Raw genomic sequence first — 14,722 nt, forward strand, 5'->3', positions numbered from 1 at the left:
TCTTCTGCCTAGCATGGTGAGTTCAGCTTGGACAGGGGCACCGTTGTGCTCTGGTGGTAGGGCCACCCCCAGACGTCAGTGGGGAGCCAGGTGGGCTGGCCGAAGGGTACAAACGCTGTGACTAAATCTGAAATAACTTTCCCCATTATAACTGTCCTCTGAAATCAGAAATAGCTGTCCCTCATTTACCGCTCGGAGCCTCTTCCTCTGAGGAGCATACAGCTGCAGACCCTGCACTGCTGTTGCATGTGGAGGTCTATGCACCAAATCCGCTTGTCCCCAAACCCGCAGCATGTCCCCTTCCCAGCCCCTACACCTCAGTGACCAGCTCCCCAGGTTCTCATCTTTTCAGACCCAGCCTCCCCAGCCACCCTGAGCTCCAGGGACAGATCCCACTGGCAGCCCACGTCCCTGCTGGCAGCCTGCCCCATACCTGGTGATTTTGGCAGCAGCACCTTCAGTTATCATTGCCATCAGTATAAGCCTGGCCAGCCACATATACTTTCGTTGACAGAAACTGCCAGCATCAATATCTTCCTCCCCTCAATCCTTCTGGCTCCTGTCCCTGCTGGAATTCATGGTCTTGATAGGAGATGTTGCTCACATCTCTGTTGGCCCTCATTTATTTTTTTTAATGGCAATACATAGGATGAAGGCCCTGCTGTCGATTGACCCCTCTGTGAAGAGGACAAAGCTGCTTTAGCTTTCTGCATCTTGCTTCTCCAGTTGCACACCAAGGACATCACTGACCTGTGTTCCCCCATGCATGGAGGTATGCTAGCCCAAAGCAGCACACCCCAGTTTTGCAGCTGGTGCCAAGTTTGGTTTTCATCTGGGTTTGGGGGATTTTGGTTGCTGGACAGTCACTCCTTAAAAAATGGGAGCAATTACAACAGTTACTGCAAAGTGCATAAATTGCTTATTTACTCAGGAATCTTCTTGGTAAAGGGCCAAATAACTATTCTGAGAGTAAAATCATTAGTGCAGCAATAGCAGAGCCAAAACCTCGGTGTCATTGCAGTGATGAGTGAATGTCAAATCCCCTCACTGCCAGGGGAAATTAGTCTGCTCCTGCTGTCTCTGTTGGAGTACAACAGAGCCTAAGGCCTGAAAGGTCTCAGCTTCAGGCCCCCATGGAGCAGCCAAGGTGCCACCCGTTGTGTTTACCTAGTGAACAAAGCTGGTGGAGAAGAAATAATGCTTTAATTTTCCCTTTATGTTTTCGGTCCAGCAGTCAGAGTCTCCGGGAATGCCAAGGAAGCGTCTCCAGGAGATCAGAGGAGGCAGAAGATGTAGTTACAAACATTGAAGCTGCAGCTGAGGTGAAAGGAGGCTGAGAAATGAGGAAGACCACGTGCTCCTTGTTGGCCTAGAGCTGGCATTCAGTGGCAGCACCCTTTCCCGCACAGGGAATAAAATGCATCCATTAGAGTACCAAAAGTACACTTTGATGTGTGCGTCCTGATGGTTTCTGTACCCTCCCAGGCAGTCTGTCCCCATCACGCCGTGGCTTTGTGGTGCTACCACACTGGGCACAAGGCTCCACCACCATGAGGGACTTGGTGAAGTGCATGGTGTTGAAGACACACGTGTGTCAGGAGTGTGGCAAGTCCTTCAGCAAGAAGGGAAACCTGAAGAGACACCAGCGAATCCACACAGCAGAGGAGCTCTTCACCTGCAGGGAGTGTGGGAGGCGCTTCACCACCCGCGGCCACCTCACGACCCACCAGAGCATCCACACAGGAGAGAGGCCTTTCTGCTGCAGGCAGTGCGGGCGCTGCTTCCGCCTGGAGATATGCCTGGCCGCCCACCAGAAGACACACACCAAGGGTGGCCCCTACCTCTGTGCCCGCTGTGGCAAGAGCCTGAGTACAAAGATCTACTTCAACATCCACATGCGGACCCACACGGAGAAGAGGCCGTTCGCCTGCACTGAGTGTGGGAAGAGCTTTGTGAAGAAGGGGACGCTCACCGCCCACAAGGAGATCCACAAGCGGGAGAAGCCCTTCAAGTGCCCTGACTGCAGTAGGTGCTTTGGGCAGAGCGCTACGTTGCTGGCCCACCAGAAGATACACCTTCGGGGGGGGCCTTTCATATGCACTGAGTGTGGGAAGAGCTTGAGCACCAAGAGGTACTTCAACGTTCACCAGAGGAACCATGCAAAGCAAAAGTCATTGGAGGGGAACATCAACGGTGTGTCTCTCCATGTCATCCAGATTAAAGAGGAGTCTGACTTTGCCTTTAAGTCAGAAGAGAATGTGTTGGAATATATGCTTTATGAAGGAGGTGGAACCCAGGGGTGTAGCGCACCTAGAAACCCATCTGGTCCTAAAAGTCCTCCATGGAAAACCCAGACAAAGGAAGAACCAGAGCCACCCAGTGATGACACAGAAAACATAACTGCGATAGCCTGCCAGAAACCTTACATCAAGGAAGAGCCAGAAGAAAATGTGGACTATAAAAAGCTCTTTGATCCAAAGATCCCAGTGATGGCTTTACTGGGAAGACAGATTAAAAACGAAGGAGATGCTGATGGGCAGCATGACTGGGAAGTTCCTGTAGCAGGTAATATGTTGCTCCAGGTGAAGGAAGAACCACAGGAAAGCATTGAGTTTGGGATCCACTGGGGGCAGAAGCCAAATCTCAGTGCCATCCAAAAGATCCAGATTAAAGAGGAAGCTGGTGTGGAGGCTGACCACCAGCAGTGCCAGAGCCCAAGGAGGAAGCCAAAGAAATGCAATCAGCCCACTAAAGTGGGGATACTGGAGAACCAGGAGAAATCCAAGTCCAAGAAGGATCTCTCAATGAAAGGAGCTCCCAAAGGCGAACGGATATTCCCCTGTCCCGAGTGCGGGAAGAGTTTCAATCAGAAATCGAACCTCACCAGGCACCGAAAGATCCACACGAGTGAGGGGCCATACAAGTGCAGCGAGTGCGGGGAGAGCTTCCGCATGAACCGCAAGCTGATCCGGCACCAGCGAGTCCACATGAGTGAGCCGTTCAAATGCACTGAGTGCGGGAAGAGCTTCACCCAGCGGTCGAACCTGGTTCGGCACCAGAGGATCCACACCAAGGAGGAGCCCTACCAGTGCCCTGAGTGTGAGAAGACCTTCAACCAGAAGGCCAATCTCTTCCGGCACCAAACAATCCACGTCCGCATGGGGCCTTGCAAGTGCACCAAGTGCGGGAAGTGCTTCCCCCAGAAGCGCCATCTCATCAAACACCAGCTGCTCCACTCCCGAGGTGGGGCCTACAAGTGTGGGGCCTGCGGGAAGCGCTACCGGCTGAAGAAGTACCTGCGGAGGCACCAGAAGATCCACATGCGGGAAGGAGCTGCCCCTCATGTGAAGCGCGGGGAAGCCATGAGGACTGGTGGTGGGCCCCACTATATGGAGCAGGGAGCACTGGCCCCCATGAAAAGTGAAGAGGAGAGTTGAGAGTCTGGGACCTGCTTCTGGGGGAAGCCCTTTGGGAAACTAGGGAGACAAAGTCTGTCAGCCATGTGTGTGGTATCACGGGGTGGGGTGAGTAACCTGAGGGGACAGCGAGGCTGAGGGGGCAGAGCCCTAACAGAAACAGGTCCCCTTCTTCTGTTTATTGAAGAGGGCCAATGGAGTATCCTTTGCTCACCCTTTGTGGGATGGGGCTGAAGAGCCAACTCTCTTCAGAGCACTTAGAATCACAGAATGACAGAATGGTTTGGGTCAGAAGGGACCTCAAAGCCCATCCAGTTCCAACACCTCCCACCAGCCCAGGCTGCCCCCAGCCCCATCCAGCTGGGCCTTGGGCACTGCCAGGGCACTCCTCTGGGCAGGCTGGGCCAAGGCCTCGCCTCCCTCACAGGAAAGAATTTCTTCCTAATATCTGATCTAAATCTACTTGGAAATGGAGGGATGAGATCTTGGCATCCTTGTAACTGGGATGCTTGTGTCTCTAAAGCCTGCCAAAATTATGGATGCAAAAATTGTTTTGTGAGGACATTGTGTAGCCAGGAGGACTGGGAGGGCTTTATTTTTATTGTATCAGTGTTTTTGAGAAAGCTGGAGGAATCCTATTCCATTGAAGCAAGGGCTTAAAGAAGGGATCCACATTCTTCTTCCCCCTCTCATGGCTCTGATCCTCACCTTGATCCCACTGGGCTGATGGACCTGAATTGCTAGTCAATGAGTGGTATGGATTTGGGAGTAATTGCTGCCAACAAGACAAGGGTTTTAAGCCTTGAATGCCCCACATCAGGTTCCCAGATTGGTTTAAACCAAGTCCCTGAAAGTAAATTAAGCAAAAACAATGACTGTTTTCCAAAGCTGGCTGGCAGTTTGAGTTCTGGTTTCTCTCCCACAGCTCCACTGTTTGGATGTAACTGAGAATGACTTTTCTTAGCATTTAGTGCTTTTATGTCTCTGATGAACCAGGACTGCCTTTGCCACAAGTCCCAGAGGCATCAGCAACCACCAGCTTGAGCTGACACTGGAGCTGCTTCTCAGCTGCCTTCTTCTCTTCCTGTCACTGTGAGGCTTGTGGTAGCATATTGACTTCACTGGGCATTACTTAGGGAATTCAAATGAAGCAGCAGGATTAGTTGAACAGGTCTTCAGGCTATGGACAAGAAAACTGGAAACTATTTCCCTGTTGAGATGCTTTCTCTTCCTCTCCCTGGTGTAAAGAGGACTGTGCAGCTACTAAAAGCATGGACAGTTCTTTATCACTCACTGCTAATGATGGTGTTTGAATATTCCCTGGCCAGAGTGATCTTTGTGTCTGGAAAGTCCCTGGTGAAGTGGGGATGTGGAGGGAATCCATGAATCCATGAGCCACTCCCCAAGATTTCTTGGCAGCACTGTTACGTGACCACTTGGGCACAGCGGATTAAAAACACATATTAGGGTTTGTTGTGTTGCTGTAATTACTAGAGTCCAAGGGGCAAGCGGGAAAGTGTTTCATGGTGAAGTAGTATCTCTACCTCTCTGGTTCTGTGCAGGAAAAGAAACCCCCTCCCCACCCATGAGGCCCATACCTCCACTTTGCAGGATATGTTGCAGATGGCATCTTATTGACTGAAAGTCATGCAGCTACCTGCAGTGAAACTTTGGACCCAAACTACTGTTTGGCTGCACTGACTGCTTTACAGCAGCTGCCTCTCCAGGTAGGAAAACTGAGGTATGGAGGTTAGGAAGGGAACAGGACAAATGGTACTTGAACTTTACCTTTACCACCTAGTTGGACACCATTGTGATGAGGTGTTGTGGTGACTCAAGCCCAATACTGTGTACAGCTGCCAAACCCCAAAAACACAGCATAATCTTGGTGTTTAGAGTCTCTCAACATAGTCATGCTTGGGATGTGATTCCAAACTACGAGACAAGCTCTGACTCAGCTTCTGAAGGAGCCTCCATCTCTATCCAAACCTTCAACTGTGAACCATAGCCAGGTCGGCTGATCTGAAAGCTTCCCCTCAAATCCCTCTGGCCTGGTGGAGAATCATATCTGGGCAGAAAAGATAGATATACAGGGGTAAACAACAAGTTGAGGATGTTTTAGTGGAGCCCAAGGGTCACCCTTGCTTGAAGAATGGGTCTGGGTTGGGAAGATGTGTTCCTCAGAAAGAACATGGCTAAGCCATCTTGCAAAGAAAAACAGCTCCTGTTAGGCTTGCTGAGGAGCAGAGGTACATCAGAGCCCTTCACCAGGGAAAAAGTAATCACCAGATGGATGGCATTCATTTCCTGTTTCTTAGTCTAGCGTAGTGCTGTAAAAGATTTTACCAGCAAGGGGATCTGGTATGGGAGTTTTTCCTGTTGTATTATTGTGCCCTTCCTTTGACCTGGATGAGGCAGTTCACCATGGCTAATGTGGGTATCCCAGCTTCTGGAGAAAATCCAGGTTAAAAGTTTGTAATATCTTCTCAATAAAGTAAGTATTTAAAGAACAAAAGCAAAGAAAGTGAGCCTCTTTTCTATTCGTTTGTGGGTTTGCTTTTATCAGCTGTCACTGAGAAAACCACACTACTTTCCACCCATAATATGCCAGGAAATAAAAGCCAGAGCAAGATGGGTGCCAGTGGTGGCCAAATGGATGTGGTTGTGAAGACCCTTACAGGCTCCACTGGCTGCATTGACCAGCTCTCCAAGAACTGCTCTGCAAGCTCAGACCCTAATGTACAGACCCTGGGGCTCCAGCCGCTGACCCACTGTCACAAAAGGAATTATGCACTTCACTCAGAAGCAGCAATATATTTATTGATGAAAATAGTGATTTAGCAGGACTTAATCTGAATGAGACAGCAATTTAACAAATTTAACAGCAATTTTAACAAAGGTAAATGCAATGTTAGCAATGTTCATGATGGCAAGGTCACTTGATTATTTACTGCATAGGAGATAGGGTCAGACTGAAAGCATCAGAGACCCTGTGTTGAGTCACAAGGCGCAGAATTGAGTCCCTTTTGCCATCCAAGCTTCAAGGAGTCTAGATATGACTGGATCCTATCCCAGTGCTGGATTTAACAGTTTTGGCCTAAAGGATTATATGCACAATCAATCCTTTATATCAATTAGCTAAGATTGCAAAGTTTCAGCGTACTTAGCAAATCATTTGCAAAGTTTCAACAAGTGAGCTATTAGTTGCTCATTATCTGCCACAGATAAAGAATCTCTCAGTCCCAAGGAGTAACCTTGAGGAACATCCCTGCTAAAGGGGAAGACCCTGTTATGCAGTCCCCTGTAGTACAGGAGAGCCCCATGGGCTCTGGGCTGTCCCCTGTTTATGGGGTAAGACGATTGACTACTCATCCTGTTTGTCCACCAACCATATCTGCTTAGCCCTTGGATTTATGTCCCTGAAGCTGAAACCCAATTTTGTTGTCAAGGCCAGATGTGTTCATCGCGGCCACCACTGATGGTTATTGCCTGAGCAGGGTTATGGGTGAAGGATCAAGTTAGGAGACTGGGGGAGTTCATCATCATTCCCACACACAGGTACCGTGTGAAGTGCCATAAGGTATCTGCACAGGGCTGGCACATACTCACACAGGCCTTATGGGAGGCCTTGACCTGTCTAAATGAGCACCTGGAGGTCAGGAAGAATGTGTGAGGGCATCTCAAATGACACCATGGTGTTATAGCCTGAAACGATGCCCTAAATATGGCCATTTTCATGTGTGAGCCAATCTCTACCCTTAGTGTCCCACCTGTGGGAGTGCAGTGCTGGAAGCAGCGTCTTCCTTGGTACTCCCAGGGTCTGCCCAACAGTGGGACATGACACTGTATCTTCCTTAAGGACCCTTCCATAGAGAAGCCTTGCAGACATTTTGGGCTTCCAGGTCTGGTGTATGCTGCTGATGGTCATGTTGGGTGTTGGGATCAGGCCCATGCAATGATCAAAGCTCCTTGAAGGAAAATGGATTTATCTGGGAACTGAACAACACCAAATCCTCACCCACCTGGTAGCAAAATAGCCTTCATCCTCTTCTCCCTAAATTAAAATGGCTCCTGGATAATAATAAAATGCTTAAAATCCAAATTTTCTTCACTTTCTTCTTCTTTATTCTTCACTGCACAGATTTTAGGCAGAAAACCACGTTGTAAGCACCCACTGAGCAGTCTCAGTCACCGAGTGAAAGGGATGCCCCCAGTAAATTCAGCATGGTCAGGCTGAAGCCGGCGGAGTTAAATCACAGTAAACATTGTCAAGTTAAGGGTCAGAGATCCAAGCTCTGCTGACTTTTTAAAAGAACTCTTCCAATGTTGCACAGTGGGACAGGAAGGGCTTGTACTGAGACATTCACCACACTTTTTCTATCCATGTACGTTATATCTGTATATTTCAGGAGGAATTTGGCTGTGAGACTTCTTTTGAACATTTCATTGACTCCCTGGCTGTGTATCAGCTCAGCATCATTCTGACTCCAGCATGCAGCATGCCTGGAGGAGAGATGGGGGCAGGCTGTGTTGGGGAGCACTTTCACAAGAGCATGTATTTTGTGCTCTGATGGGACACATAGAGCTGCTTGGCGCTCAGCACATTGTGGTATGGTGGGAACAAGAGGTTCTGTGGAGCCAGAGCAAACATCTGCTCGGACATAAGTACCCTGGGATGTTTACTTGCCTTTTGAGAACATGACGGTTCCCGTGAGAACTTCCTCAAGAATCCCAGGCTGCAGAGATCCTGGTGTCCCCACAGATAGGGAATGAAGAAAGGGAGAAGATGAGGGTGAAAACTGGATGAGAAACAGGACACTCAGCATCACACTCTTCCACACATCCTTCATCGGCTCATGAAGAGCAGTGTCCATGGGGAATGTCTATTTACCTCCCACCCCGTTAGGGATCTCTCATGCCATCCATGGTGCACCTAGGACCACATTCTCAAGCTGAACTTCCAAGGTCCCTCTGGAACCACTGCCTCCATCTCCTGACCAAAAGCACAACTTCTCCCTTGAAAGAGTTTTCTTGTGCTGGAACAAGGCAATGTTGAGAGGCCTGCTTCAAAGGAGCAATGACGGACATTATGAGAGGTTCCCACCTGCACGCTTTCTGAATAGGTCATAAGGTCTTTGATCTCCTTTTCTAGGATCAGTGTTAGCCCAGAAATAAGAGCAGCCCCAGGATGGGGTGGGTGAGGTGGGCAGTGCTGGCCTGTGGCCCCCTGCTAATTGACCAGGAAGTGATTATAGCATGCTGCTATCCTTTGCAAAAGGACTGATGTCCCAGGGGAGGCTGCTGCTCACTCTTTTCTTCCACCCCACGCTGACTGCTGTCTCTCCTGCTTCTGTCTGGCCTCTTCCCTGGGGAGCTGTTTTTTCAGAGGCACCAGCCCCGCTGCTTTCCCCAGCTGAAGATTCAAGTGTGACCAAGAGGTAAGGACCATGTGATGACTTTTCTTGGACAGATCGGCCAAAAATGAGGTAGCTTCCCCTGCAAGAGTGTTAAATTGAAATTAAAGCACCTGTCCCACTGCTCTGGTCTCCTGTTTCCCTCAGTGTCATTTGGAGACACTTGAATTGAGGTGCCTTGTTGAGGCTTCTTAACTCTGAGCTGAATCCCAGCCAAGGAGCCGAAGGCTTGAATTCATCCTGGAGGTCCCTCTGGCCACGAGCTGGCGTGGGACCAAGAAGCATTTTAATGCAAAGGGGGAAAGGAAGTTTCTGTTCCTCTGCAAGTTTTTTCACTTCGCTACAAGTCCATGAATACTTCATGCTGACAGAAAAAGGGGGAAATGAGGACAACTAATTGTAAAGCCGGGAAAGCTTTTTAAAGTTTAAAAAGCATTTTATTTAAAAAATAAATGAAAGCTTTTCATTTTGGGAGGATGGAGGACTGCTTGTTTCCATTCAGATTCAACGTTATCCGAAGACAAAGTGTTTATGGGGTTAAAGTAGCAGATATTGGAGGGATTGTTTAGATTTGCATGTGGTGTTTTCTGTTGTTTAGTTTGTTTTTTCCCCAGGGAAAGAAAAAAAAAAAACTGGGAAAATATGGGATTTTTCTAGAGTTTATGTGGAACAAGTTCTTGGTTTGACAGCAGATCAGGTACTACCACACACAGGTCTGCTTTAAATAAAGAACTCCTGAGATTTCCTAAGTGCCTAAAGTAACATGGACGAATGAATATGGGGGATAAATGCTGCTGATGGAAATAACAGTATGCATGGTCCTAAGAGTGCAACAGCGATGTGACCAAGCCTGTTGTATTCCCATGGTTGGCTGCAACCAGAGTAGAGGTCAGGAAAGAAAAAGGAAATAAAACAAACATTCTTCACACAATAAATAAAATAAAATAAAATAAAATAAAAATAAAATAAATAAAAATAAAAATAAATTAAAATAAAATAATAAAATAAAATAAAATAAAATAAATAAAATAAAATTAAATAAAATAAAATAAAATAAAATAAAATAAAACAAAAATAAAATAAAAGCAGATATACATCTGGCAAAACTTCCAAATGATATGATGCAGAGGCAGGTGCAGAGGGGATAGCTTGATGCCAGGGTTTGGAGCTGAACAAGGAGCTAGGGCAATTCAAGCACTTTCTCCAAAAAGCACAGCTCTGGATATGCTTTTTCTCCAGTTCTGTTTCATGTCTTGCCCAGCAGGTTACAGTGTGGTGGTTTGAAGAAAATAGAAGCGACATGAAAGGGATGCTAAAAACAGGAAGCAGGCCAGGGACTGAAATGAGGAAGCAGAAGTGAGCTTCCCCCTGCCAAAAGAAAATCTCCATGAAGCTGAATAAAGACAAGAAAAAGCATATGTTGCCTGGAACATGAGTAGCAGCTCTTCCTCTGGCAGCAAAGCCCCTGGCTCTGCAGAGCAGCCCACTCCCCTCAGGACAACTGGGAACAATAACAGAGCCACGCAGCCTCCAGACCCTCCAGACACCACCACCACCCCTGGTCTGTACACTTCATTTAGGAAAAGCAAGGACAAGAGTGGATGAAGGACACCCCACCAGCAAAATGCACCAGCTGTGGGAAATACTTTAGCCAGAAAGTTGGCCTGGTGGCCCACCACCACATCCACATATGGAAGAGGGAGCCCACCAAGACGGGGTGCACAGCCCTCTGCCACCCTCAGCAAGTTCCACACCTGTGGGCAGTGTGGGAAGATCTTCAACAAGAAGAGCAACATGGCTGACCACCAGCAGGTTCATGTAGAAGGATGGGGTCACTGCTGCAGGGCTTGCAGTGACAACACCAATGCCATCACCAACACCAACATACACATCAATGCCAACAACAACAACAGTGTGAACACCAAGGCTAAAGCCAATGTCATTGATAATGCCAAGGTGTGTGGCAAGGAGCAGGAGAGCCTGGCTGGCCCCTGCTGAAAGTTCCCCGTTGGCAAGCGGCCCGTTGCCTGCAGTGAGTGTGGGAAGGGCTTTGTCCAGAAGGCCCAGCTGGTGGTCCATGATCACATCCGCACCAGGGGAGTGCTCCTTCCCCTGCACCTCCTGTGGCCAATTCTTCACCCAGAAGGTCACCCTCACCACTCACCAGTGGGTCCACGCACAGGAGCATTGGCCTCTGCCAGCCCCAAGCCTCCCTGGACCCTGGGGTGAGGAGTGGTCTTTGACATGCACCATCTGAAAGAGGTTTCCACAGGGAAATAGCTCTCATCACCCACTGGTGGGACCACAGCAAGTGCGAGCCCAACCACTGCAGAAAGTGTGGACAAGTCCTTTCTGATAGGGCCTAGCTCTGGCTCCTCCAGGCTTCCCAGGCTGGAGATCTGCTGTTTAAGTGCACCACATGTGGGAAGGACTTCAACAGGAAGGAGATCTTGACTACCCACCATTGGGTCCACACAAGAGAGGCTCCCTTCCAGTGTCTCCATTTTGGCAGAAGGCCTTCTTCTGGCTTCTCACAGAGTTGGAGCTATTTTTAGAAAAAGGACCAAAAAAATCTCACCAAACATTTTGAGACTTGCCACCACTGACATCCCAGCAGGAGCTGGAGCAGAGCAGTGTTGTCCCTGGCCCTCCTGCAGCCAATGCCAGCACCGGCCATCCTGCGGGCACATGCACGACGCCAGGGCTGCTCCCATGGGAAACTCACAGCCAGAAATAAGGGCAGATGTCATGGCCAAAGGGCTGGGGACTGGGAGAAGGGCCACCAAGGTCAGTAACACTCCTCATGGAGGGCAAACCCCCACCCACGCAGCCCTGTTTGCAGAGCCAGAATAACAGTCCGGGCTGGGAACCAGTGCAAGGGTTATATCAAAGTGTTGTTGCTAATTTATAGCAACATAACACAGAGCTTGGTGGTGTGGGGTAATCCCTGGACTCACTTATTATGGAGCTGAGGGTGTTCGTTGCATGTCCTGTGCTGGCATGTGTTTGCAGCCACAAGCACGGTGTGGCACCACCAGAAAAGTGAGATCCATTGGTCCACCAAGAAGGCGGGCATTAGACTCACACAATCACAGAATCATTAAGGCTGGAAAAAACCTCCAAGATCATCTGGTCCAACCACCCCCCTACCATCAATGTCACCACTAAACCATGTCCCTAAGCACCACGTCCAACCTTTCCTTGAACACCCCCAGGGACGGTGACGCCACCACCTCCCTGGGCAACCCGTCCGAATGCCTGACTGCTCTTTCTGAGAAGAAATGTCTCATTTCCAACCTGAACCTCCACTGGCACAACTTGAGGCCATTCCCTCTGGTCCTATTACTAATTACCTGTGAGAACAGGTTGAGGCTGCTCCTGGTGTGCCACCCCCCAGCAGTTAGTGGTTAGCTGAGGCTGCTCCCATCGTTGGTATGGATGAGCACCCCTGCACCTGGTAGGAGACTCTGGCTGTATGGGAAAAAGCTGGGCTGTCCCATAGGACATCTCTGTCCCAGCTCAGTGACTTGGAGGCTGCCTCCAAGGCCATCTTGCCCAGCCAACTTGCTGTTGAGAGTGATTTTGGGGGAACAAGAAGGAAGGGGTTTGCTCAGCTGTCACTTAAAATGTCATTTCAGATGTCAAGGGTGTTCAGCTGCGTCTGCATCCTGAGAGTTACTATCAGAGCTTGTTTCAGCAACACCAAGAAGATATTCATCACCTTCCCTGGAGCCAGGAGCACCCATGGTGAGAGCAGCACCCTCCACCCTCCCACCCACTCTTTAGCAGCTGGGTTTTGCCTTTGAGATTGCACAAAAGGCACAGCACCATGTCCACACAACACTGAGTTTCAGTCATGCACATGCCTTTGGAGCTCAAGAAGACCCCTTCATCTGCTTAAAATTACCCAGGATGCAGTCTGAAATGTCCGTTTCATAGAGTCATTAAGGTTGGAAAAGACCTCATTTCATTTCACTGATTTTTTTTTCTTATTTTTCTTTTTTCCCCACCAGGTCTGTTTGACTTTGAAGGTTTCTTTCAATGTTTCCGTTCCTTTAATCCTGTATTTCTGTTCCCCTGGTGGTAAATTCATCAGCTCTAAATATGTGGACCGATAACAGACCATGATAATAGTGCACTAAACTACTACAAGAAAAGCAGGGAATTAAATCATTCACTAGAAAACAGACCACGGTGGAAGACTGCTGTTTCCTGAAGGCTTTGTATCCTTTTAAGATTTTCCAATTTGATTTTTTTTTTTAAATAAATTCGTTTTGTACAAGATGCTCCAGTAATCTTTGCACAGCTCCGTCCTGCTCCTGCTGGCTGAAACAGGGCTGTGCTCAGCCCTCGTTGCCCAGCTGCCTCTCCCTTGTCCTGTATTTGGGGATTTTCTCTCTAGAATTAAGTAACAGAGAGGGATAAATTACCCGGCTCCCCTTTTTCTAACTGATCCTGATTTCATTAACTCACATTATGTCTTGCTAATAATCCCACTGCATATAAACAAGTTTGAGACAAGGATGATTTGAAAACAGCTCCGTATATCACGGGGCAAAACTGCCCTGATTAGGTGACTGCTTTTCCAGCCGAGGGGATTATGAGCAACGAGTGACAGACCATGTTACTAGAGCATGGAAACAAGAAGAAAAGGCTTTGCCCAAGCATCTTTCAAATAAGATGCAGGAGAACAATTAATACAACCACAATTAATGAACAATTAATGACCACAGCTTCTCTGGTCTCCCCTTTGGGAAACCGGAGCGACTCGGTGTTTTTGAGCTCCTGGAGAAGTTTGACCGCTATAGGGTGAATGCAGATGAATTCTTAATCTCACCTGCAAATGTTCCCAATATCAAGTGAGAACATAAAAGAAACTGGGGATATATCGAACCCTTAAATGTCTCAGTGTTTGTGGGTGCTCTGCAGGCTGCAGGGGCTGGCCGTATATCCCCTGAATTCAGGCGTCTATAGCAGAGATGTAAACATCTGAGCTGGTCACCCCCACTACAATCAAAGGAGAGAAACAAGGAGAAAGTGATTTTTTTTTGCCCTACTTAGACATTCACTCTGGGATGAGACTCCAGGACTTCACTGACTCCGCTGGCTTAATCTCCACAGGTTGCAAAGCGGAGCCGGTTCGGAGGGAGACATCCCCATGGGATTTTAGCCCACAGCAGCAAAATCTGACCAGAAAAAAGAGCAGCAGCTGTACGGACACAGGCTGCTATGGCCAGTGATTAGAAGACATAATTGGGGTCAGCACTGCGGATGCCTGTGTCACAAAAACATCCCATCCCTAAGCCATTTGCTCCCTGTGCCACGCTGACGGCACTCTGCCTTCCAACGGTGCTGGCTGCGTGTGTGCTCCCCTGGGAGTGAGCTGGTGGGGATGGCAGGGCTGTGGAAGGCTGGTATGATTCACACGGAGGGAGAAGATTATTTCCCAGCTGTATTTTTTACAACTTTGTTCTTATTTATTGCTAGGCACAAGGTAGCCGTGCAGAAGACAGAAGAACTAGCAGGACTTGTGGACACCCACTGAAATATTAAACATATGATCCGATGTTATTTATTGTTTTTCACTAGGTTCCTTCTTCCAAAGCAAAATAATTACATTTTGTATTTGTCCTTGTTTTTAAAATCCCACACCAGCACAAAACTGCTGTATAGGATCCTTCAGCTACAAGAATCACTTGTTTCCCTTTGATTTTTTCTGTATTTCCTCTGATTTGTAGATGATTTTCTTCTATTTTTCTAATCAAAAGCTGTGCTAAATGAAGCCATGGCTCAGTACTGTTGGATTCAGATCATCCCAAATGAGGCGGAGGTAGGAGTTGAGGGCCTGGGGTAGGAGCACCCCCTGGGGACCAGGACTCGACATCCTCATCT

At 48.4% G+C, this 14,722-nt stretch overlaps 1 protein-coding gene across 1 annotated transcript; it reads left to right on the forward strand.

The window, feature by feature from the left end:
* The first annotated feature begins 1,230 nt into the window (after positions 1–1,230).
* LOC118163052 (zinc finger protein 708-like) lies at positions 1,231–3,706 on the forward strand. Its single transcript, XM_035319502.1, has one exon. The coding sequence runs from the start codon at positions 1,551–1,553 to the stop codon at positions 3,435–3,437; it is 1,887 nt and encodes a 628-aa protein (XP_035175393.1). The 5' UTR covers positions 1,231–1,550; the 3' UTR covers positions 3,438–3,706.
* Positions 3,707–14,722: the final 11,016 nt, after the last annotated feature.

This window comes from Oxyura jamaicensis, chromosome 2, assembly GCF_011077185.1.
Source record: "Oxyura jamaicensis isolate SHBP4307 breed ruddy duck chromosome 2, BPBGC_Ojam_1.0, whole genome shotgun sequence".
Classification (NCBI taxonomy): domain Eukaryota; kingdom Metazoa; phylum Chordata; class Aves; order Anseriformes; family Anatidae; genus Oxyura; species Oxyura jamaicensis.